Source organism: Lissotriton helveticus, chromosome 4_1 (genome assembly GCF_964261635.1).
Source record: "Lissotriton helveticus chromosome 4_1, aLisHel1.1, whole genome shotgun sequence".
NCBI lineage: Eukaryota > Metazoa > Chordata > Amphibia > Caudata > Salamandridae > Lissotriton > Lissotriton helveticus.
In genome coordinates this window covers 384,934,823-384,959,267 of record NC_136063.1, presented here as the reverse complement: position 1 = coordinate 384,959,267, position 24,445 = coordinate 384,934,823, and the positions used below count along the sequence as shown (strand labels likewise).

General features: G+C 47.0%; 1 protein-coding gene across 5 annotated transcripts in view; it reads left to right on the top strand.

The window, feature by feature from the left end:
* OXR1 (oxidation resistance 1) overlaps positions 1–24,445 on the top strand; it is a 1,544,927-nt gene that overhangs the window by 1,013,205 nt on the left and 507,277 nt on the right. For all 5 annotated transcript variants that reach the window (XM_078686888.1, XM_078686887.1, XM_078686886.1 and 2 more), the window contains one exon: positions 3,718–3,870. In XM_078686888.1, coding sequence (XP_078543014.1) covers positions 3,718–3,870 — 153 coding nt within the window. The remainder of the gene's footprint in view (positions 1–3,717; positions 3,871–24,445) is intronic.

The window sequence follows — 24,445 nt, the reverse complement described above, 5'->3', positions numbered from 1 at the left end:
AAGAAGGAAAAATACCTGGCAGAAAGGAAAAATAAAGGTCCGAAACAAGCAGAAAGAGGAAGAATAACGCAGCAACAAGAAGAAAGAGGCAAAATAAAGGTCAGAAACTAGCAGAAAGAGGCAAAATTATGGGCAGAACGAGCAGAGAGATGCAAATATAGAGGGCATACATGGGCAGAAAAAACAAGCAGAAAAGAAGGCCGAAAACGAGCACAAGGCACAAACCTAAGGCAGCAGAGGGTAGCGGACTGCGGGCAAGCTGGACAGGAGAACTGTCGCAGGGGGAGCTGGCACAATGACCTGCTCAATAGTGTTGCGCTGCGGCCACCATTAAGTAGGTCCTGGGGGAGAGGGCAGGGAAAAGGGAAAAGGCGGGAAAAAACAAGCAGAAAGAAAAAATAAAGGTCAGAAATCGAGCAGAAAGTAGAAAACTAACAAGCAGAAATTGGCAAAAAGGTCAAAATTAACAGTCCGAATCTAGCAGAAAGAGGAATAGAGGTCAGAAACTAGCAGAATGAGGAGATAAAAAGGTCAGAAACGAGCAGAAAGAGGAAAAATATAGGTCAGAAACAAGCAGAAAGACAGATAAAGGTCAGAAATTAAGAAAGAGGCAAAATAACTGGCGGAATGAGCAGAGAGTCAAAAATAGAAGGCAGAAAAATGAGCAGAAAAGAAGGCAGAAGTCAGACAGAAAACTAGCAGAGGAGGCACAAACCTGAGGCAGCAGAGGGTAGGAAAAATAAGTCAGGACAGAAGAACTGTCGCAGGGGGAGCTGGCACGAGGACCTGCTCCTCCAACCTAAATGCTTCGTGTGAGGAGTTGGGTTATTGGTTGACTGGAGTGTGAGCCCCAGTCAAGCAGCAACTGCAGTCCTTATCAGGGTGAGGCACAAGCCAACCCTAAATTATGGTGTGCTCAACCCTCTGGTAGCTTGGCACAGAGCAGGCAGGCTTAACTCCTAGGGAATGTGTAAAGTATTTGTGCAGCAGTTCAAACAGTAATAAAGTGAAAACACCACACAAAAAGGATCCCACATCAAGTTAGAAAAATAGAACTCTCTTAAATAAATAAAACCAAATCAATACAACAAAAATCCAAATAAGTAGAACTGGAGAAATGCAATGAATTTTTTGCTGTGTGAAAATAACGCCAAATAGCACAAAGCACCAGTTGTGGATATCTGGTCGTACGGGACCGGGACAAAGTCAGAAGTTCAGGTCGATCGCGATGGAGTGTGGGCCAACTACAGGGACCTAGTTAAGCCAGCTGAATGAAGTATCTTAAATCCTGGTTCGTTGGGCGTTGCGAGGATCTGCGTCAAAGATGCATTGCGCAGCCGAAGTGATGCAGTGGTTCCGAGATGCGGCAAATCTGCCATGCCCGGGCTTGTGTCGTTTGGAATCCCATCGACAGGGCTTGTGATGCGAAGTCTGGCATCGAGGATGCATTGTGCAGTTGGGGCGATGTGTCTGGTCCAAGGTGCTGTGATGCAGCATCTGTTGTCGCCGAGAGTGCCATAGACGAGGGATGTGTGTCCCTGCACCGAGGATGCAGCGCAGCGGTTCCAATGGGGCTGCGAAGGTAATGCAGGTCTCTGCGACTGGTATAATCCTTACAGCAGCAACGATGCAGTGGTTCTGTGCCGCGCAGCAGAGGGGATGCATCTGTTCCCCTGGGTCCACAGAGGCTGGCAGGTGACCTTAAACCCACTTCCAAAGAACCAGGACTAGAGTGGCACCACTGGCAGGGTAGACTCACAGATGACAGAGTCCAGGGGCAGGTGCAGAGTTTTCAGAAGCCTGTTGTGTCCCTGAGGCTTCAGATCAGGAGGCTAGCCAACTAGCCCTTGGAGTCGTTCTGGGTTCAAGAATTGCAGGTCCAGTCCTCACCCAGGCAAGATGGCAGGAGTTCAGCAGAGCAGCAGTCCTTCAGAGCAGCTGTCCAGCAGAGTGACAGTCCTTTCACCTGCACAGCAGTCCTTTCTGGCCGAGTAGCCCAATGTTCAGATCTGTACTAAAGGGTTGCTGTCTCAAGTCCAGTATTTGTACACATTTGTGTCTTTGAAGTGGGATGAAGCTTCTGGAGGCATGCATTTGAAGTGCATAGGTGCCCAGCCTTCCTTGCCTTGGCTCCAGGCTAACTTCAAGGGGTATGTAGGCAGCCCTTTGGTGGAGGCAAGGCACAGCCTATTCAAAAGTAAGTTCGGCTGGGCCCAGCTCCTCCCTCCCATTACTGCCAGTGATGGTCTATCTAGTAACCCCTAAGCTCCCCATTCTGTGTCGCTGTCTAGGAGGAATAAACAAAGCCCAACTGTCAACTACACTCTGTCATGTAACCTAGAGACAGGCCGCAGGCCCGAAGGCCTCGGCAGAAACATGCCAATTTTCAAAAAAGTGCAAATTTCAAAATTGTAATTTAAAATCTGCCTTCACCATAAGTTAGGATTTTTAATGGCAATTCCATTGACTTCAAACATGAACTGAGTACCTGTAGCCATTTGGAAATTACACTTATAAAATGTAATAAGGTAACGCCCAAAGCTTCCCTTTGGGAGAGATAGACCTTGTAGAAGTGAAAAACGGGAATCATTGTTTACAACGCATGCGATACATATGCCATTACAACGCGGTCATTAGAATGACCTCGTTGTTGCATCGCAAACCATTGCATTGCAAGTTGTTACAACGACTTGCTGAAGGGGCAGAAGGTGTTGGAATTCAAATCCAACACCTTCCCTACTATTGCACAGACTGGAGTTGGAATAGTAAATTATACTATTCCAAAATCCAGCGCGACCCCTAAAGCAAGTCGTAATGGTATGTGATGTAACAACGTGGTTGTTGTAAAGACCGTGTTGTAATGGCATGCAATGTATTTGCATCCATTGTAACGTGGCCTATTCGTGAAAAACTAATGAGTTTTTCACAAATCCGGAACATGTAAAACTTAAAAGTACATGTCCTACTTTTTACATACATTGCACCCTGCCCTCTGGGCTGTCCAGGGTCTACCGTAGGGGTGACTTGTATGTACTGAAAATGAAGTTTTGGGCTTGGAAAGAGGTTTATTCTGCACACACTAGCTGCTTTGGCAGACCTGAGACATGTATTAACTGCTACTTAGGTGGGTGGCACAATTGGCGCTTCTGGCCCACTAGTAGCTTTTAATTTACAGGCCCTGGGCATGTCCACTAATTATGCCAATTGTTTATAAACCACTCTTACCATGTTTTAAGGAGAGAGCACAAGCACTTCAGCACTGGTTGGTAGTGGTAAAGTGTGCAGAGTCCTAAAAGCCAACAAAACCGGGTTAAAAAGCACAGGTGGCTAAATGGCAAAAAGTTTGGGGATGACCCTGCAGAAAGGGCCAAGTCCAACAAACAGAGTAGTAGAAGGAGAGCCTAAAGTATAAAAAGTCATCCAGTCATGGGCAAGGGGCAGAATCAAAATTCATTACAAGTTGACTTTTTGGTTTCTGTTTTGTCTGCAACAGAAAGTGAAGGGTGTCTGCAGCAAGACTGCACACATTTTTATCTACTCCAAATAATTCTTTCAGTGCGATTTCAACATTTAAAAAACTCTGCAACGAAATTTCCCATAAAATGTTGACCTTTGTGTACCCAGTTCAAATGCTGTGTGTTTTCAGTGATTCTAATTGCATCGTTTCCAGCCAGTGCAAATATTAATTTTGTTTGTATATTAATTTTTTTCTTTTAGGATCCAGATGGGTGTCATCGTACAGAAGCAACCTCTTCACCGGCACATACATGTGTTCGTCCAGCAAGGGTGGTGTCATCGACCTCTGAAGAAGAGGAAGCTTTTACAGAAAAATTTCTTAAAATTAATTGCAAGTACATCACTGATGGAAAGGTAGCCCGCTGGATTTATTTTTCGTTATGAAAGTTTTTAATATACATTTTTTCTTGGAGGGGGTTCATAGTTGCCGAATAGTTGTAATTTACTTCCTCCTAGTGAATAAGTTCATTGTTTTTATGAGGTTCCAAGTAGTTATCACAGGTGAGCTGATAATGTCATTGGGTGTGCATAGCAAGTATTCTAGCCGGCTATTTTGACCTACTTTGTTTCTCAGCCTTAAGAGCATCTTTGACACTTTTTAAGTCTACCTTGCTCCAAAATTATTATATTTTAACTGTTTAATAGCCTTTCCTGTTAATATTCGAGGTTATTCCTTTGCCCCAACTACTTTTCTAGTGATTTTGAAATATTTTTGACTTTTTCTGTGTCGTTTTTCAGTTTCCTTCAAGTTCGTGACTTTTCAAACATTGCTGTGTACCATTTGTAATACGAGGAACAAAAGCCATGTCCAGTTTCAAAATGCAAAACAAGGTAGTGCCTCCCAGTCTAAAACTAGCGACAACAATTCTTCTACGAAAATAATCTAGCAATTTAACCAAAAGTACAGAGATAAAAGTACTGATATGAAGTATCTATGCTTTTCACTAAAACATTGTTTTCCAGATTGAGATAGATTGACAGTCATGAGCCAAGGTGGCAGCGCTTCAGCCTGATAGGAAAAGTTAGTAGAGCAAGGAAAAACTCTTGGTTGTGTCCAACATGAATCTCAAAGATAGGTGTGGTTTATGAATCCATCCAAAGGCTGTGCTGTGCCCTGGACTCCTAGAATGGATTCTAAAGTTTCTTTTTACCTAATGATGAATCCTGATTTATTGCGGTGCTTCCTAAATGGGTTTAGAAAAATCCAAATACTATGTGCTTCAGAGCAGCTATCCGAAGTAAAACTTATTAAATGAACCTATTTACAAAGCGGGATGCTCTAGACGTTCTGTTACATGCACCCATGCAAAATATCAAGAGGCAACAATGCAGAACCCCACATATAGATAAACATACTTAGGTGTGCATTGTAAAACTTCCACCATAATGTACACAAACACCACATGTAGAGGCACCCATAGAACCTCCATCAGAGAGTAGAGGCATGCCCCCATATGTTGTGTAAGTAATAACTTTTGTATGGCAGCTAAGACACTTTAGATAACAGGATTTCGTTGAGGGGAGATTGGGATGGAAGCAAGAGTGAGACAACTGGAAGAGAAGCTTGTGGGTATGAAGGAAACTGATGATTATGTTCAGTGCTTAATTTGTAAAAAAAGAAGTGCAGTTGATGAAAATTTTGCCAAGGAGACCTCAGCTCACTTCTTCCTCCGGTGAGCCCCACTTTCAACACTCTCACTGCCTCAGTCTCTATCTTCTAACCTTGATCTGTTGTCTGTCCCCTAAGTCTTTGCTCTAAGAGTCTATCCTCTCACCTCTCTAATTGTTTTCGATCATCTTTGTCACACCTGGTGTGTTACCTTATTCCCTGTATTTCTGATTTGCCCTCTATTCATTCTAGACCTGCCCTTTTTCCTCTTCTCTTTTATCCATGCTCTATTCTCTCTCCCCTCGATCTTGGTTTTTAGGTTTCGTAACCTGGCGAGGGGCGAAGCCCCTCCCAGATCGAAATCTGTTGTTTTTAATAGTGAGGTTAGGACAGCCTCTGTTTCCAATTGGCTAGCTCCATAAATGGAGGCTAGCCATTGGGAGGCAGAGGCTGTCAATCGCGTTTTCTCTCAAAAACGCGATTCGGGGGCGTTTCTGGTGCTTTTTTTAAGCCCCGCCCCTTTGTCCCGGGCCGCGCTGCCATTGGCTGCCGGCCCGGGACACCCCCGTGACGTCATTCCAGGGCCGCGCTGTGATTGGCTGCCGGCCGGGACACCCCCGTGACGTCAGCCAATCACAGCGCGGCCCGGGACCTGACTCGTTTCCACTGTGTGTTGGCATCTCTTCTCTTCTCGAACTTTACTGTTCAGGGCTGCCCCATAAGGCTGTCAATCAGTCTCTGTGTGACTTTATCAAACACGAAATACTGGTCAGCTATTTTTCGGGCTGATCAGATGTAGCCAAGTTCTACTGCTGCAAATAAAGTTTCGCTGCGGAGAGACAGAGGCATGAATGGTTTGTCTGGAGTTTCAAGAACTTACCACAGTTCTAAAGATTTCACTGCAAAACCGCAAACTTCCTCCTCAATCAGAGCCCGCCAGTGCATTAGCAGCACCGCGCGTTCCCACACATCCCCCCCGCCCCCCATTTAAAAGCACATCCCTCCTTCTAACGTTACCGTAAACGAAGTCTGTTTATTCGTTTTACATATCCATAATTCACGTTCGCAACATTCAATAATTAATATTTTAATAACATGGGAGGCGAAGGGCATCCCGTGTCAGTGGAGGCGGCAGTTCCCGTCGGCCACCGCCAGAGGCCGCCTTGGTGCCGGCGAGCCCTGGGATACACATCCGGCTGAGCCCGGGCGAGCGTCCTTCAGTGGCACACACGCACAATTGGGAATTGGAGACGACTCGCAAGCACTTGTTCCCATAACAGCCTGCACCGGCTGAGCAGAGTTTCCTGAACTGCCGGCTCCGGCCTGGGAATTGAACCAACCTGTGCGTCGCAGAGGCGTAAATATATGTAACTAGTGCGCGTGAAGGCAACAAGCCAAGCGCTTCGGCCGCTGGAGGAGGACGTGCAGCCGGGCCCCCAAAAACCCTGGGTGGGAGAGATGTGCCAGCAGCCGGGCATGTTTGTGTCGGTATTCTGAGGCGGTCAGCAGAGGACACCGGAAGAGAGGGCTTCCCGTGCTAACAGGGTCGACTGGAAGGGCAGAAACCGTCGCTGTTTTCATAAGATTATTGTTTCCAGTTTACATCGGATCGGACTCACCAACAAGTCGTAAATCTGTGTTTTTCAATCCGATCGCGCACAGCCCCGGGATTTTGGTGTCTGGAGGGGCCCTGGCTGGCTTCAACCTTGAAAAATATGTCAACAGCCCCTGCGCATCACCCCCCACAGGCGCCCACCCCGGAGCGGTAAGTCTGCAGTTTTGGGGCAGGGTGCGTATAGCGTGACAGCTGTTTGACCATTACATTTAAGCCGCGTTGCTAATTCCCAGACCCCGACCCCTGGCCCCCCAGACCCCGACCCTTCAGCCCCCCAGACCCCGACCCTTGGCCCCCCAGACCCTGACCCCTAGCCCCCCAGCTCCCGAACCTTGGCCCCCCAGACCCCGACCCTTGGCCCCCCAGACCCCGACCCTTGGCCCGCCAAGACCCCCAGACCCCGACCCTTGGCCCCCCAGACCCTGACCCTTGGCCCCCCAGACCCTGACCCTTGGCCCCCCAGACCCCGACCCTTGGCCCCCCCAGACCCCGACCCTTGGCCCCCCCAGACCCCGACCCTTGGCCCCCCCAGACCCCGACCCTTGGCCCCCCAGACCCTTGGCCCCCCAGACCCCGACCCTTGGCCCCCCAGACCCCGACCCTTGGCCCCCCAGACCCCGACCCTTGGCCCCCCAGACCCCGACCCTTCAGCCCCCCAGACCCGACCCTTGGCCCCCCAGACCCTGACCCCTAGCCCCCCAGACCCCGACCCTTGGCCCCCCAGACCCCGACCCTTGGCCCCCCAGACCCCGACCCTTGGCCCCCCAGACCCTGAATCGGCACTTCATAAAACAATCCAAAGCCATTTATTTAAAAAATAAAACGGAGTGATTTATTTGTCCCGGTGTTTCTCTTCCACAGCGCGGGTGCGAAAGAAGGGGTTTGTGGCCAGAATTAGAGAGGCGGAGAAAAGAAAACACCTGAGCAGCCGACAAGAGACTTGAACAACGAGTCAAGGAGAGGATCTGAGGGGAGGGGGCCTGGAGCAGCAAAGATGCCCCCTCCCCCCTTTCAGGCATGGAGACATCCCCGCCCCCCCCCCCCCAGACATTTTCTTTCTTTCTTTGAGTTCCCCTGGCGCTGGCTGGACCCGGGGGTGTCAGGGCGCTTTACATGAGGATCCGCAATATTACAACATTGCATCAGTTACAAGAAAATATTTCCGGAGGCGATGAAAGGAGGGGGGGGGGGTGAAGAGATCTCGTCCTCAGCCGGTGTCGCCTCTGCTCGCCTCAAGTCCTTTCTTTCCGCCTCGTTTTACAACGGACGCATTTTCAATCTGCGATACACAAAGCCGTGGCTGTGGCTTATGTATCTTATGCAGCCAACAACCATTGCCAAAGCCAATAGTCCTTGCTTGTTGTAAGTGTCCTGCTCCGGGTTCTATTCTATATCTGATGCAACGACAGAAGCAGCAACATAGGAGTTGACGCGTTTTTAAGCAAAACCCTGAATTCCATCTTCTGCGCCCCTCAGAGACCCCCAGTGTTTCCATTTCACGTACACCCCCGGCCCCCCTGCCCTCTGCTTGGCGAGCTGCGGGCCTGGGGGGTTGGGATTGTTTTCATTTCAAGCCGGTGCTTCGCTGAGGGAACGAACCCCAAGAAGGCAGGTCACCGAAAAAGAATCTGGGGCGAGCATTGAAACAACCCCTCATTTCCCCAAAGCGGGCGTGGCTTTTAATGCATCCAAAACATATTTAGAGTGAAAACCGTCCTACAAATGCGCATCATAATCCCACCCCAAAAGCACCGCCCCCCCATCACTGTCCGCGTCACACCCCGGAGGGCTCCCTCCAGCATCTACGGATCTCTGCCGCAGGTGCCTGAACCCCCTGAGCTATCTCACATACAGCCGCTCGGAGCAGCGCTCCTCGCACAGGCCGTTCACGGGTTCAACGCTCGCTGCTGACACGTGCAGTGCTCCCCCCCATCTACAGATCTCTGCTGCAGGCGCCTCAACCCCCTGAGCTATCTCACATTCAGCTGCTCACGGGTTCAACACTCGCTGCTGACACAAGCAGTGCTCCCTGCCATCTACAGATCTCTGCTGCAGGCGCCTCAACCCCCTGAGCTATCTCACATTCAGCTGCTCACGGGTTCAACACTCGCTGCTGACACGAGCAGTGCTCCCCGCCATCTACAGATCTCTGCTGCAGGCGCCTCAACCCCCTGAGCTATCTCACATTCAGCTGCTCACGGGTTCAACACTCGCTGCTGACACAAGCAGTGCTCCCTGCCATCTACAGATCTCTGCTGCAGGCGCCTCAACCCCCTGAGCTATCTCACATTCAGCCGCTCGGAGCAGCGCTCCTCGCACAGGCCGCTCACGGGTTCAACGCTCGCTGCTGACACGTGCAGTCATCAGCATGTCCCGAGCTCGAACCCCTCCTTACAATGCAGCCCCCCCCCCCACGAAGACACGGGCATTATTTACTGCATTTTAAATGCAAGTTGATTTTTCATTAATTCTTTAACTGAATCCCGTGTTTTTCTTTACTTCCTTTCTATCTTTAATGTTCAATTCGTGGCGCTAGTTTGCGCGCTGATCTTCCACTGTGCGTGCACCCCCCCCACCCCCGCGTCCCCCCTCTCCTGGCCTGATGACCCCATCAGAGGCGCTACTTACGATGAAAGTACTCCGTTCAGGGCTTCTGGGCGCTGAGAGGCTTCGTTCAGGGCTTCTGGGCGCTGAGCCTGACATGAACACGGACACACTCGAGGCGCTACTGAGGGATCAATTCCGAGGGCAGCGGAGCCGCCACCTATGTACCTGCCTCATTTGCATAATTAATGCCAGGTGAGTCACTCTGAAAGGCCCAGTTTGAACTCTTTCTCGTGCTTCCATTGGCTGGGCCTGCACTGTCATCACTTCCTGCACTGAAGGATTGTATTTTTTTGTGCCTTTAAAAGCAGCAGCTGCAGCCTTCGCGAATTAGTTGTTTGAAACGGTTGTGGGGGTTTATGATGTGATGGGAATTCTTTTTTAGGTTTCGTAACCTGGCGAGGGGCGAAGCCCCTCCCAGATCGAAATCTGTTGTTTTTAATAGTGAGGTTAGGACAGCCTCTGTTTCCAATTGGCTAGCTCCATAAATGGAGGCTAGCCATTGGGAGGCAGAGGCTGTCAATCGCGTTTTCTCTCAAACGCGATTCGGGGGCGTTTCTGGTGCTTTTTTTAAGCCCCGCCCCTTTGTCCCGGGCCGCGCTGCCATTGGCTGCCGGCCCGGGACACCCCCGTGACGTCAGCCAATCACAGCGCGGCCCGGGACCTGACTCGTTTCCACTGTGTGTTGGCATCTCTTCTCTTCTCGAACTTTACTGTTCAGGGCTGCCCCATAAGGCTGTCAATCAGTCTCTGTGTGACTTTATCAAACACGAAATACTGGTCAGCTATTTTTCGGGCTGATCAGATGTAGCCAAGTTCTACTGCTGCAAATAAAGTTTCGCTGCGGAGAGACAGAGGCATGAATGGTTTGTCTGGAGTTTCAAGAACTTACCACAGTTCTAAAGATTTCACTGCAAAACCGCAAACTTCCTCCTCAATCAGAGCCCGCCAGTGCATTAGCAGCACCGCGCGTTCCCACACATCCCCCCCGCCCCCCATTTAAAAGCACATCCCTCCTTCTAACGTTACCGTAAACGAAGTCTGTTTATTGGTTTTACATATCCATAATTCACGTTCGCAACATTCAATAATTAATATTTTAATAACATGGGAGGCGAGCATCCCGTGTCAGTGGAGGCGGCAGTTCCCGTCGGCCACCGCCAGAGGCCGCCTTGGTGCCGGCGAGCCCTGGGATACACATCCGGCTGAGCCCGGGCGAGCGTCCTTCAGTGGCACACACGCACAATTGGGAATTGGAGACGACTCGCAAGCACTTGTTCCCATAACAGCCTGCACCGGCTGAGCAGAGTTTCCTGAACTGCCGGCTCCGGCCTGGGAATTGAACCAACCTGTGCGTCGCAGAGGCGTAAATATATGTAACTAGTGCGCGTGAAGGCAACAAGCCAAGCGCTTCGGCCGCTGGAGGAGGACGTGCAGCCGGGCCCCCAAAAACCCTGGGTGGGAGAGATGTGCCAGCAGCCGGGCATGTTTGTGTCGGTATTCTGAGGCGGTCAGCAGAGGACACCGGAAGAGAGGGCTTCCCGTGCTAACAGGGTCGACTGGAAGGGCAGAAACCGTCGCTGTTTTCATAAGATTATTGTTTCCAGTTTACATCGGATCGGACTCACCAACAAGTCGTAAATCTGTGTTTTTCAATCCGATCGCGCACAGCCCCGGGATTTTGGTGTCTGGAGGGGCCCTGGCTGGCTTCAACCTTGAAAAATATGTCAACAGCCCCTGCGCATCACCCCCCACAGGCGCCCACCCCGGAGCGGTAAGTCTGCAGTTTTGGGGCAGGGTGCGTATAGCGTGACAGCTGTTTGACCATTACATTTAAGCCGCGTTGCTAATTCTTCTACAATAATGCGATTTATGTGGACAGGAAATGGATGTCCGCATCAGGCTGTGGGCACAGAGGGGAAATTAGGTTGATATGGGTGGCATAAAGTAAAGGCCCGATTGGCAAGCACTTGAAAGGTAATTACTAAACGTGGTGTTCACGTACAAAATAGATTCCAGCTCCAAAAACCCATCCCCGGAGTCCAGCCCTCCCTGCCCATGCCATAGGAGTGTCACACTTGTGGCTGCATGGAATTCCTTACATATGTCTGCTTGTGGGTGGGGAGTTCAAAGATTGTCCCTGTAGCTGCATCCTTGATTGACGTAGAGTGTCACCTGCCCCGGTTTTAATTGGGACACGCCCACCTGTTTCCAATGCCACCACCCTATTCAAAATTCCGGTTGGCTTGTTTTTAAATCTTGAGTCCAAAATGTGATTTGAAAAATCACTGAAAGGCGCGCTCATTTAACATGAAACTGAGTCAGTTTCTTCGGAAATTATTGTACTTGTACGAAAAAATAAATAAGATTGAATAATAACATGAGAGACTTCTCATTCCTCTACTTATGATATACTGGATATTAGAACTTTTTTCTGGACTCGCATTACAATTTTTTAATTTTTTAATTATGTTTATGCAGTATGTTTAATTGACTAATCACATTATGGATCATCGTTCATCATGTATTAGCGTTCATAGTCAAACTTGAAATGTGCAACTAATTACCGTTATGCCGTAAATTAAGTACCATTCACAGTCTTACATAATTAATGCACATTCACCCACCTCTGCTCAAGCTATATGTGTCGCATGCGCTTAGCCATGACCGCATGAATTAACCTTTTACTTTTCATGAGCGTTTGTTTACCTACAGACGCCTTATCTCATGACCCGACCACTATTATGAACTTTCACGAAAGTTTTGTTTACTTCCAGACGTCCGTTCACGTGACCTTGCATGAACCTATCCTATCACTTGTTGCATCCGCACTACGGGTCTTTCTCCGTGCATTTAAGTTTATTTATTTTCCAACCTATCACATTCACATCTTAATCCTTGATATTTTCTCCATAACCAGTAATGTTTTTACGTTTTCGTGATTAATTTACCTTAACTTGAACTCCGTTTATCTGACACCCGCTATTGCCGATCACGTGACCCACCCACATACCTATAACAAGCTCTCACATTGGTCTTTCCCTAAACCCGACCGGCTCCGCGTTTGGAACCTGGAATTCACTACACGTTACTTCTCCGGTAAGTCTCGAAAGAACCGCTGCATTTAACCCTGCCGTATACTTTAGCATATTATCTTTACCTCCACAGTTATATTTGTTATTTACGCTTGTTCTACCCTCGAGTGCGTTACATGCACACCATACACTTTGATTGTAACATATTCCACGCATATATTAGAATGTCTCAGCTGACTTACAGATGGTCTTATTTAGTAAACTGATGCAATACTAAGTTTGCAATGTTATTTTTGTAATTATTTTCATATGATGACCCACCGTTAATGTATTGACATACTCTTGCTGTATAAGATTTAATGGTTCTTTTTCTGACAGCTAAGGCCCTGTATGTTTACATTTCAGTCCCCTGACGAAGGGTTATTCCCACTAACCCGAAATGCATTGGGCAAACATGAAGTAATGTTATGAATATTCACGATGGATATAATTTTCAATTATGATTGGATGATGAAATATCCTTTTGGAATGACAATAAATTCTTAATCAAGAACCCAAGGATTATTCAATCTTATTAATTTTTTCGTACAAGTACAATAATTTCCGAAGAAACGGACTCGGTTTCATGTTAAATGAGCGCGCCCTTTCAGTGATTTTTCAAATCACATTTTGGACTCATTTCATAAGGCACTATCAGGCATAGTGTGACAAGGAAACGCGCCCAAATTGTTTTCTATTCAAACAAATTAACCGTGTGCAAGGAGATACTTTAACCAGATTGTTTTTAAATCTTGCCTTCCCGCCCCCTCCTCCCCGTCCCTGTGTGCCCGTTCCCTCCCCTTTCACTGAAAGTGCCGTGTGTCTGTTCCCGCCCCCCCTCCCGCTGTCCGTGTCTTGGCTCCCGCTCCCCGTGTCTCGGCTCCCGCCCCCCTCCCGCTCCCCGTGTCTCGGCACCAGAGTCCGAAACTACCACTGCTTCATTGTCTTAGCAGTGCACTAAAAAGCTGCAACGTCTGAGCGATATTCCGTTAACACTCATTGGTTAGGATCTCGACGTCACTTCCGGTAGGTGAGGCCGCATTTCCGGCCGCCATTTCGGGCTGCACTAGGGGGCGGTGGCGCCATGTCCGGGCACTTCGATGCAGAGGACCGCAATGCTTGGTACTGGGGGCGACAGACCCGGGTCGAGGCAGTGGCCCTTTTGCAAGGCCAGTGCCACAGGACGTTCCTGGTCCGCGACTCGGCCACAATCCCCGGGGACTATGTGCTCTCTGTGTTCGAAAACTCACGAGTGTCCCACTACATCATCAACAGGGGGAGTAAGTGCTGCTGGGAATGAAGGGAACGGTTCGTGGAGTCTCTGGGCGCCTTTCGGCAGCAGCTGCATGAGCCCTATCAATTCTAATGCAACTTTATATACATTTACATAAGGAGTGAGCTCTGGTGGTTGGAACTAGAATGGAAAGTTTGATTGGGAGGGGGCAGCTACTCTAGACGCGTGGACGGTATAATTACTGATTTTTGTACCTGGGCCCATTTATCGCCTTAAAATTGCAAGGTACAATACTGATTAAGTCGCCAAAAATGACTTTAAAAATCCTTATGGCCACCTAAGTCCACGCTGCAGGTCCCGTTTATATTTTACTTCATCCTAGAGAATTTGTGTGTTCCAGATGTTTGTATTTTTTCGTGCAATATATGGCACATATAGGGTATACAATGAACTGAGTCACCTGTAGGTCCCTGGGTGAGTTCAACTTGTGGGTGTTCATATCTGGGGTACACAGATCTCTGCAGTTTTAAGGTAGTGCGAACTCCCCAGAGTGCAAGAGAAACGAGCGTATTCAGCCTACATGCTTATTCGGTTATCTTTATAATAATTTCCTGTGAAAGGGGTGTGCACAGGTGTAAAATATTGACAGCGCCGAAGGAAGATAATTGTGATAGGTGTGTGTTCGTGAGAGAGTAAAACAAAGGGGAGCGATGAGAGGCAAACAAGTGAATGTACGAGTATTGTAAAAAGGAGGATATTTTGTATGAGAAAGTACAGATATGCGATTTCAAAACAATGAGCGAAAAGTGTCTTACAGTGAGAGCGTTCTGGACAATGAGCGAAAAGTGTCTTACAGTGAGAGCGTTCTGGTCTAGTATAGCAGAAGGTTTTATTCTAGCCTTCTGCCTAGGGCTATAGTGTATGTTGAAGGCCCTGATCTGCATAGTGTGTGGACCACAAAACACCCTTCTGGTAGGATAGAACTGCTGATTCTTCACTTTTATGGTGTTCGTCTGAAACTATTAATGCCACTTTAGCGGTTCCCAAATTAGTTCCTTTCATTTTTGCCATGGGACATTCTGACGCACGCACTCCACCTGTGACTTCTGCGGTCAAAGGCCGCCTAATCATGTTAGTATTTACTCCTGACTTTAATTGCCCATTGTCCACCTCTTTCCCGAACCTACTGTAGGTTTTTATTATTGATTTGTGCTGCTCTTTCACAATTTTTTCATTCATGTTTTACTTTTAAGAAGCACGCCGCAACCAGGGTGTGTGTTAGCTGCTCATTTCAGCGCCCCGCGTCTCTGCTGGGTAGAGATATATATCATCCGACCCACATTTCTTTTCCGTCGAGGGGGTGCTCCCTCTTTTCCCAACTGTATGTCCTCGCTTGCTCAGTGTAATCCCGTTGTGTATAGTGCACACAGTGAATTCTCCAGCAGTGAAGAGTATGCAGCTTTAATTCTGCATGCTTATTACATTTACCTATTTTGTGTCTATAAGCCTAGATTGTTGGCTGGAATAAAACAGATTTGTATCTCAGACCATTTGTATACGGTCAAAATGCTGCATTTTTATCGCTTTCCCGTAGGGAGATATTTAGACAGAACATTTATAGTAAGAATGCGAGTTGAAATAACATAGTCGCAGCCACATATGTTACACGTTGTTAAAATACACGATTCCACTTAACAATGTCGTGGCTGTGGTCCAGCCTTCAGCCAGCATTTTGTTGCATGGTGAAATAAGTCCGTTTTGACAAGCAGCGTTCCTTATTGTTAATATTATAATTAACTTCGAATGTAGTAATTTAAAAAGTATATTTTACATGCAGGAATGCATTTTAATATAATTATTTGCATACAGTGACACTTTCTTCAGGGAGTTCTGAAATTAAGGTATTCGAACAAAAATTGGAAGAACCGAACAAGCATTGACAACGCCAGTAGAATCCAGTTTAAAAGACCATGTCATTTGGCTTTACTATTGCTTGTTCTGAAAGTGTTCTTGATATGAAAATCTGTCTGTGCAAGGTTTGCTCCCCCCCCCCAGTTCTTACTGTGTGCCTTTCTCCATTTAATCAAGCTTTGTGTACTTGCTGTGTAACCTAAATACCCTTTCCCACGCGCACCCATTTCACATTGCTTGGATGCAATGGTACCTTTGTGCTGTGTAAGTATCAAGTCGTGATTATTGCAAATAACATTTCCCCACTTCTGAGACATAACCTGCACTTTCCGTGACGAGAGTACCAGCACAATATAAGGTCTGTATATGAGGCATTAAGGACAATTTAGGACAGATAAGGGAAAATGCTGTTCAGGTGGAAGAGGGAAGCCAGGTAATGGAAGGGGATATGTGGAGGATTGAGGGAGGGCATGGTCACAGATAGCAAGGTGAAAACAGGATAGGTCCAATTGTTAGTAAGAGAAATACAAATTGGATTAGTTTGCTCCTGGTCCAGTAGGCTACACGGAGAGATGATGAGAGAATAACCTAAATAGCGAGACAAGTGATTTGTCTTAAGGCGCTGGTTAGTTCAGGTACGTCAGGAAGAAGGTTCATGGTTCTTTCCATGCTACATTTTATTGGTGATCCAGTGTGATTGAATACTTTTCATCTGTCTCCCTCTTGGTCCACCTAATTAATCATACATATTTCAAGAAGGGTGATCGTGAAGAACCTCGCTGTTAAAGCCCATCTCCCATATTGAGTCCTCTGACTATTTTCTTGGCAGTTATTTTTTATAGGAATAGAACTTGGACAAATGAACACAATATTCTTAGTTCTTGTATGTTCCTTGCCTGTTCTTCTATATTTGAAAACACCAACGATCTCACCCGCTGTCTACACATGAGGGATCCCGAGTGTGTGCGTGTGTGACTGCTCCATTGTGTGTGTATGTGACTGCTCCAGTGTGTGTGTGTATGTGACTGCTCCAGTGTGTGTGTGTGTGTGTATGTGACTGCTCCAGAGTGTGTGTGTGTGTATATGTGACTGCTCCAGAATGTGTGTGTGTGTTTGTGACTGCTCCAGAATGTGTGTGTGTGTTTGTGACTGCTCCAGTGTGTGTGTGTATGCGACTGCTCCAGTGTGTGTGTGTGTATGTGACTGCTTGCGTGTGTGGGTGACTGCTCCAGTGGGTGTGTGTATGTGACTGCTCTGGTTGTGTGTGTGTGGGGGGGGCTCTGGGTGTGTGGGGGGCTCTGGGTGTGGCTGGCTCTGGGTGTGTGTGGCTGGCTCTGGGTGTATGTGGCTGGCTCTGGGTGTGTGTGTGTGGCTCTGTGTGTGTGTGTGGGTGGTAGTAATTGCTGTCTGCTGAGCTCATCCGTAGGGTACAATAGTTCTCACATTTGCGAGAGATTAAGCTATTGGCAATGTAAATGACTGCCATTTATTTATCTGTTTTCAAAACCAACACATAAATACAAATTTTGTCATTTACAATGCCAATAGCTGTAACTTCTCCAAAGGCGAAACCGTTGCATTGTAAATGCTTGTTTACTATCACTCTTCTAGCAGTGATTAGCTGTGTCTCCGTTTTATCATTTGTCTGCTTTTTTTCCTCTGTCTTCTCCTCTACATCCTTTCATTCCATCTTCTCTCTTCTTAATGCTCTCTTCTTCACATCATGGCTGCTTCCTCTTTGTATCTGATTTGCTCTCCTTTTCTTCTACTTAGCTCCGTCTTATCTCTCTCCTTTCCTGTTGTTTCTTTCTCCTCATTACTCCTGCTCTCTCTCTCTCATCTATAACACTGCTGCTGCCTGTGACCTCTGTCCTCAGCCTGTATATGTCCCTGCTTTTTTGAACTCTGCGTTTTCTTGTTGTCTTTCCTAAAGAAGAGGAAGATGACACGTGTTTTACTTTCGTTACCTACACCGAGTGCAAAAACAAAATGTACAACAAATGAAAATGCTATTTTTGCATATATTAATCAGTGCAGTATAACTGGGTTATTTGCAGAACAGGTAGCTGCTCGAGCACAGCAGGTGATGTCACTGCTAGTGCTGCCTGTATTTAGTAGGTCCAGGGATGGCGACGACATCGGCATCCACTGCTCAGCTTGCTGTGACCCAGCCTGCTACTGCACAGGCATTGTTTCCAGCCGTAATGCTGCCAATGCTGATAAGTATGGCTGTGGGCCTACTGGACTCACGCACGCTCAGCAATTACCATGCTGGGGTGCAGCGCACAGATTCTACAGGTGACGCCATGGCACACAAAAGTTGTTGGGCCACAGCCGCTTCGAGCACATTGAGGATAGCAGCAATGCACTGCTGCAGGATATTCCACACTGGCTACACAGCAAGTGGAAAGTCCACACTTACTTTCGTTTATTCTTCCTCGAGAGCCCTCACTCCCAAGTTCCAAATGCGCTCTCGCAGCTTCTTTGCCTCAACTCCTTCATGAGCCAGCCCCCAACTACAGTTATCCAATGGGAGGCATAGGATCAGGCAGTGGCCGGGTGCAGCAGACTCGGGGAATAGAATGAAAGACATAGTTTGTCGATGACTTCTTGGATTTGTGATCGGCATGATGACATCATCACTAACGTGGTGATACACAATCATGCCTGCCTAGACAGGCCTATGCTGGCCTGTCTATGAACATTTATCAGCCTATCACCATGCAATGTATGCTATTCTTTATTTTGAATTTGAACAATTAACTTTGAGACCACCACCTGCAGGGTCAGAAATTGTAGCCCCGGCCCTGTGAAAGAAGTGCCGGTGCTGAGCACCTGAAAGCACCTGCTCAAATTAAGCACTGATTATGTTCTGTTAAGGTAATGGTAGTTCTGAATAATAATGCATACCACAGATTCTGAGCCTTTTGAATCTTTCGGGTCCCATGCTGGGTCTGGAGTTATTTTTAAGCAATAGTTTCCGCGCTTCGGTCTTGGAGGAGCAAACTTGTACCTTCACTCTGGATGACTGTTACCTACATGACTTGTGGCAGACCAGTTTCCTTGCCCCATTGTGAGCTTGTAGCATTAATTCAGGCATCCATCTTCTTTGGGCTAGAGCACCATCTGAACGAGGTGGAGTTCAGAGGCTTCTGGTCTCAGGTGGAGCTGAAACACCATATCGACCTCCTGAAGCTGTGTGCCATTTGGCTGGCCCTCAAAGCCTTTCTGCCTTTTGTGGGCATTCTTAAAGTTTACCTAACAGCCCTTCTACCTTTGTGTTTGCCTCATTAACCATGTGTATTCAATTAGCCAAACGCATTTTTTAAAGCCGTTTACGCTTATTTTATCTCAAGCACCTTTCGTTAAGTCACAGAAGGACCTTAGCTTGGTTCTTACCTTTTTGCACAGCTTTTGATCCCATGCACCGGTGTACCCCAAGAGTGTTGGCTCTCACAATGTTCTTAATTGTTGAAATAAATTCGGCATTTTGCATCTGTGAGCTACAGCTGTCTGCCATAAAATACCTTTTCCGGGCAAACTGGTGCTTAGGATTTAGGCATCATTCTTTCTTGTTGCCAGCAGTCTTTCTCTTTTTGTGATTTTTTTTTTCTCTACGACACAGCACTCTAAAGAGGAGCAGAAGCTTTACCGGCTGGATCCTAAGTGAACCCTTAGGTTCTACTTTGATAGGATTAAGGTGAACTGGGTGGACGACCACCACTTTGGTGGATTCCCCCAGCACGAAGAAGGGAAGCGTTGTCCAGGAACAGGCCTTGTCTAGGTGAATCGTCCTGTGCATTGTCCTGTACTACAGGATGTCCTGAAAGAGGTCATCAAAATACCTTACAGCTCTCTCCAGCGAGGCGAAGGCTGCAACAATTGCCTTGCCTGGTGGTAATATCTGCCAGACCAGCACATGGGCTTTCATCTTTACCTTAACCAGACCCTACTCTCTCACTCCTCCTACCTACAGGGAGTGGCATTTTTCCAGTTTGGTCCTCCAATTCTTCGAGGAGTGAATTCCCTTCCCCAGACCCATCGCTTTGGTGCAGGTACTGCTTTGGTATTGATTCAAAAGGTGAATAATCGGCGATTAGAAGTATACTTCAGAGGAACAAGTTCCTTACCTTTGGTAATGTTCTTTCTGGTGGGTATGCTGCCTAGCTTCAGACTCCTCACTGCCCACCCTTCTCAGTCTTCTGCAGAGTGGACTTTTGTTAATTCATAATGTTCCAATTTAGTTTGAGCACACTGTCTTACCCAATTTCACCTCAGTCACCTTCCATCTGAGAACGTGGACGTCACTTGTGAAACTGATGTCAGCAAATTGAAGTCTCGCCTACCTGTGGTTCCATGTTGTCACTTCTGGTGCCAAAATCACTGCGGAACCCGATGGCATCACCTGCTGGCATGCTGGCATGCTGGAACTGGTGCATGAAAAATTCCCGAATCCAGTTTGGCGGCAGGGAATTCAAAGAGTGAGGAAGTTGTGATTAGAGTATTCACCAGAGAGAACGTTACTAAACTCAATATATTAGCCTGGAAAACGAAAACCTCTATATGCAGTGCTGCAAGAAGTTGTTAAAAGTAAGAAGCACTTACTTTAGTGGTATTTAAATAAATAACTATACAAAAGCTCAAGAAAGAATATATTACAGGATGTGTGAGCCACTCTCAGTTGATATCGTCTGACCCAATAATGTGTGGTTATAGTCGGAAATGTAAAACGACATGTTGCAGAATGCAATATGCTGTTTGCTAAAAAGCAGGACAAGATAAAGTTGTCAAAAATGACATTGTACCACTTGGCAAAAATGGAAAGTGCACGCAGAAAAATCACTTGTAACAGAATGTTTTAAGCATCTGTAGCTGTAGATTGCATGCTTACACACTCCTGGAGAATTAAAAAAAAGTGATGGGTAGCATGTTTGAATTAGCCTTAGCTATTGGTAATTACTGTGGGCCGCATCTTAGTCCATCTTATTTTGCCCTCCATGTCACTTAAGACAAGACCCAGTCATATGAAAATCATCTTTAGACATAAGAAACCCTGCATTAATTTCATCCCTTCTGGCCTTTTCAGTAGGGTGCAGCTTGATTCCAGAGGAACAATGAGCGCTGGACCTACTTCTGGGCATACCTGTTGCACTTCTAACATTGCACTATGGAATACAAAGAAGTGATGGGTGGAGTGCTTGAATTAATTTCTGCCACTGGTAATTTTTTGGGCCGCAACCCAGTCCATTTTGTTTTGCCCCCTAGAGGCTGAATTCAAATAAAGTTACCATGTAGAGGTATCTAAGCCCTGATATATATTAGCTTTAATAACATGTAAAAACTGAGATAAAAACTTCTGCGCTTTAGTAGACCTGGTTAAAGTGCATTCTATACAGTACTGACAAATAATTAAAAACAATGCCCAATAAAATATGGCAATCCTAGGGTCGGTTCAATGCATGATCACATTTTTTCCTTTGCAGTAATGCTCCTGTTAAGAAACTTGCAACCCTGAAAGCTTATCAAAGGTGAAGACAACATTTGCAGATATATCAGAGCTGGCCACACTTGTGCAAAATGACAATGTTTTAAGAGTGGTAGGATGCATTTTATCCAAAGATCATTATAAAATCTGCGGAAAAACATAAAGTGTAAAAGATCTTGGTCTGAGAAATCATCACAAGAGCAGGGCTTTAGGGCCCCTGGCTTAGAAAACCCTTCAAGACCGTGAGACACCAGTGAATACAATTAAACCTAAATCTGGTTAAAAGAAAGCGGTGGTGTAGATTTTTAAAATAAGACCAAAAAGGTTGTTCTAGGGTCCCAGGACTCAAAATTAAGTATTGTCGTATCATGGGTTTTTTAAGTTCACTATTTTCCCTTTCCACCATCCTCTTGACTAGAAATTGCATTTTTATTTACTTTTAACTCACCAAGGTTCATCTGTATGGGATGTGTAAAAAGCTCAAGGCGCCCTGTATTGGCTAACTGCTGTGTGGTGTAACCCAGCCAAGGGATGTCAGCGGCCCTATCAAGCCTCATGCAATCTTCTAAAACAAATTGGTTCAGGGTAGGAGTGGGGCTAGACCATATTTTTAACCACCATGTTAAAGGGGGGGCCACTGCTATGCGAGCAGCAATGTAACCCATCTCTAGTTCTTCATGCACCATAAAAGATGTGTTGCTGGGGGGTACAGATAAAGGTTTCCGTATGAATTTATTTTCAACCCCCTGTAAATCTCTGGCCTCCTTATAGCCCCATACCTCGTTGCCATACTTGGCTATTGGTATACATTTTTCATTATAGACCTTCAGTAATGGTCATAATGGTTTGCTCCCCAGTCTCCTTGCAAAATCCATAGTCGCTCCTGCCGATCTAGACAAGGTGTTTTATTTAGTGTTCACTGTGCTACCCATGACCCTTTTTCGTCAAACAAAATGCCCAAATAAGGAAATGTAACAACATTTGTCAGTTCTCTACCTTTGCATAAAAGCATACGCTTGTCACGCTTTGTTGCAGACGACATTATGTGGGACTTAGAGAAATTAATAGAGCGGTCAAGTGAAACCATAAAATTAATAAAAATGTTTACAAGTCCTTGCAGCCCCATTGGTGTCCTTGCGAGTAAAACTACATCGTCTGCATATAAGAGAGCAGGGATGAGTTTAGAGCCTGCTCTAGGGATTTCATTGCTAGCAGATGACCGGGCAGCCCCCAGATTGTTAATATATAAGGTAAATAAGACCGGGGCCAAGATACATCCCTGGCTCACCCATCACTTAACATCCCAGGATTCTGTAAGGGAACCATTTTCAGGAGCCACAGGGTTCCTGCCAGCCAATCACTGAGGGCGGGGGCGTAGAACTAGGCGGGGAATCAGTATTTGAAGGCTGCTGAGCGCGGGAGCGGGCACTCTGATAACTGGGCCGCTACCTTGCGCGAGAGAAACTGCTCATGTTGCATCTTGTGTTTTAATTGTGTTTTAAAGTCACTTTGCTGCATAGAGATTGTGTTTAGAAAATTTTAAAAATCGTTAATGTGAACTGTACCTCGAATTAGGAGAACGGTCACGAACATAGCCTGCATTGACTCCCTATCGAGCCACAGGGTTCCTGCCAGCTAATCACTGAGGGCGGGGAACTAGGCGAGGAATCCGAATTTTAATCCTCAATGGCAAGGGAGCGCAGCGCAGCGAACGCGTGCAGCGGGCGCGCCGAAGGCTCACCTAAGGCGAGCCCGTCTGCGCCCATCCGCGCCAGCACGGGGCAAGGGGCAAGTCACTCTGCCCAACCTCTTAGCTACACATCAGCAGATCTTTGTGGCCTACATCGGGCGCGGCTCCCTTTAGAGACCGCTATAATAAACCGTCTCGAAAGGTATGAAATTTATCAGCAACGGGAAAGCTTCCCAGAGATATCGCGCACTAAGGTAAAGGAAGGCAAAATTGCCCCCTCCAAAGTACTCCGGGTGTACTACTTAAACACACGCTCCCTAGTTACACATCAGCTAGAGATTTTCACACTACTGTCTAATGATCAACCTGACATCTTGTTTGTCACCGAAACCTGGCTGACTCCTGACTCCACACCAGATATACTGGCCGCACTCCCCACCAATTACTACATTCTCCACATTGATCGTCCCCCTGGGAAATCGGGTGGGGGAGTGGCTGCGATCATTCACTGCAATCACAAATTCACGTCTATTGCACCCTTGAACCTGGTAGCCGGGGACAACTTAGTCATTAAATTGGAATCTGACTCCACCTCATTGATCTGTGTTGTAATTTTTAGGCCCCCTCAGCACATGCCTTTATTCCCTCTTTCCCTGAGCGAGCAAATAGCAAACCCTCCACGACACTCAAACCACGCAATGGCTCAAAACTGCGAGCGATCACTCTACACCACTTAAAATGATTAAGGTCAATCGCAAGGCTGACGCTCATAAGTGGTTTTCTAGCGAACTAAGGGCAATGAAACTGTCACTCCGTCAGAAGGAGAGAAAGTGGAGAGCACACTACGCTCCGGGAGGCAAGCTCCTCTACAAAAAAGAGCAGGAAAATTACAATAAAGCTATTAAGGCAGCAAAAGTGGAGTATTTTTCCTTGAGGATTCTGAACTCCACAAACAGATCGAGAGAGATTTTCTCGATTGTGAACGAGCTGTCCAATGCCGACAGTCTCGCCTAAACCTACTCCTACCCAGGAGCTATGTGACGAGCTGAACACCTTTTTCCTGGATAAAATAGCGACAATCAAATCCAGTATTTTGTGCTCCCCATTAACTGAACCCCCATTAGATACATTTATGAACACTTCATTGCTAGAACAGATTCCTATAATTAGTCCCCAGGCACTTCTCCTTCTGCTGGCCAAAGTAAAATCAGGTTCTCCACGGGACTGCTGTCCTCCGTACATCCTGAGGGAACTTTTTTCCACCTTCCCTCAGTCTGCCCTGTCTCTTCTGAATGCCTCACTGTCCCAGGGCTGTGTCCCTAAATCATTTCAAGACGCAATAGTGGTCCCCCTGGTAAAAAAAACCTGGTGCAGATCCATCAAATCCCGCCAATTACCGTCCAATTTCCTTACTCCCGTACTTGGCCATGGTACTGGAGGCACGTGTGGCCAAGTGTATGTCTGACTTTATAGAACAGTCTGGACATCTGGACTCCAACCAAGCGGGCTTCCGCCCGGGCCATTCTACGGAAGCAGTCATCCTGGCAGTACTAGATGACCTACGTAGGAAGGCGGACTCTGGAATCCCCCAGACACTGGCCCTTTTGGATTTGTCGGCCGCGTTCGACACGGTGGACCATAAGATACTGGTGGACCGTGTCGGGCGGGCTGGCATCCAGGGCCGGGCCTTGGAGTGGATTATGTCCT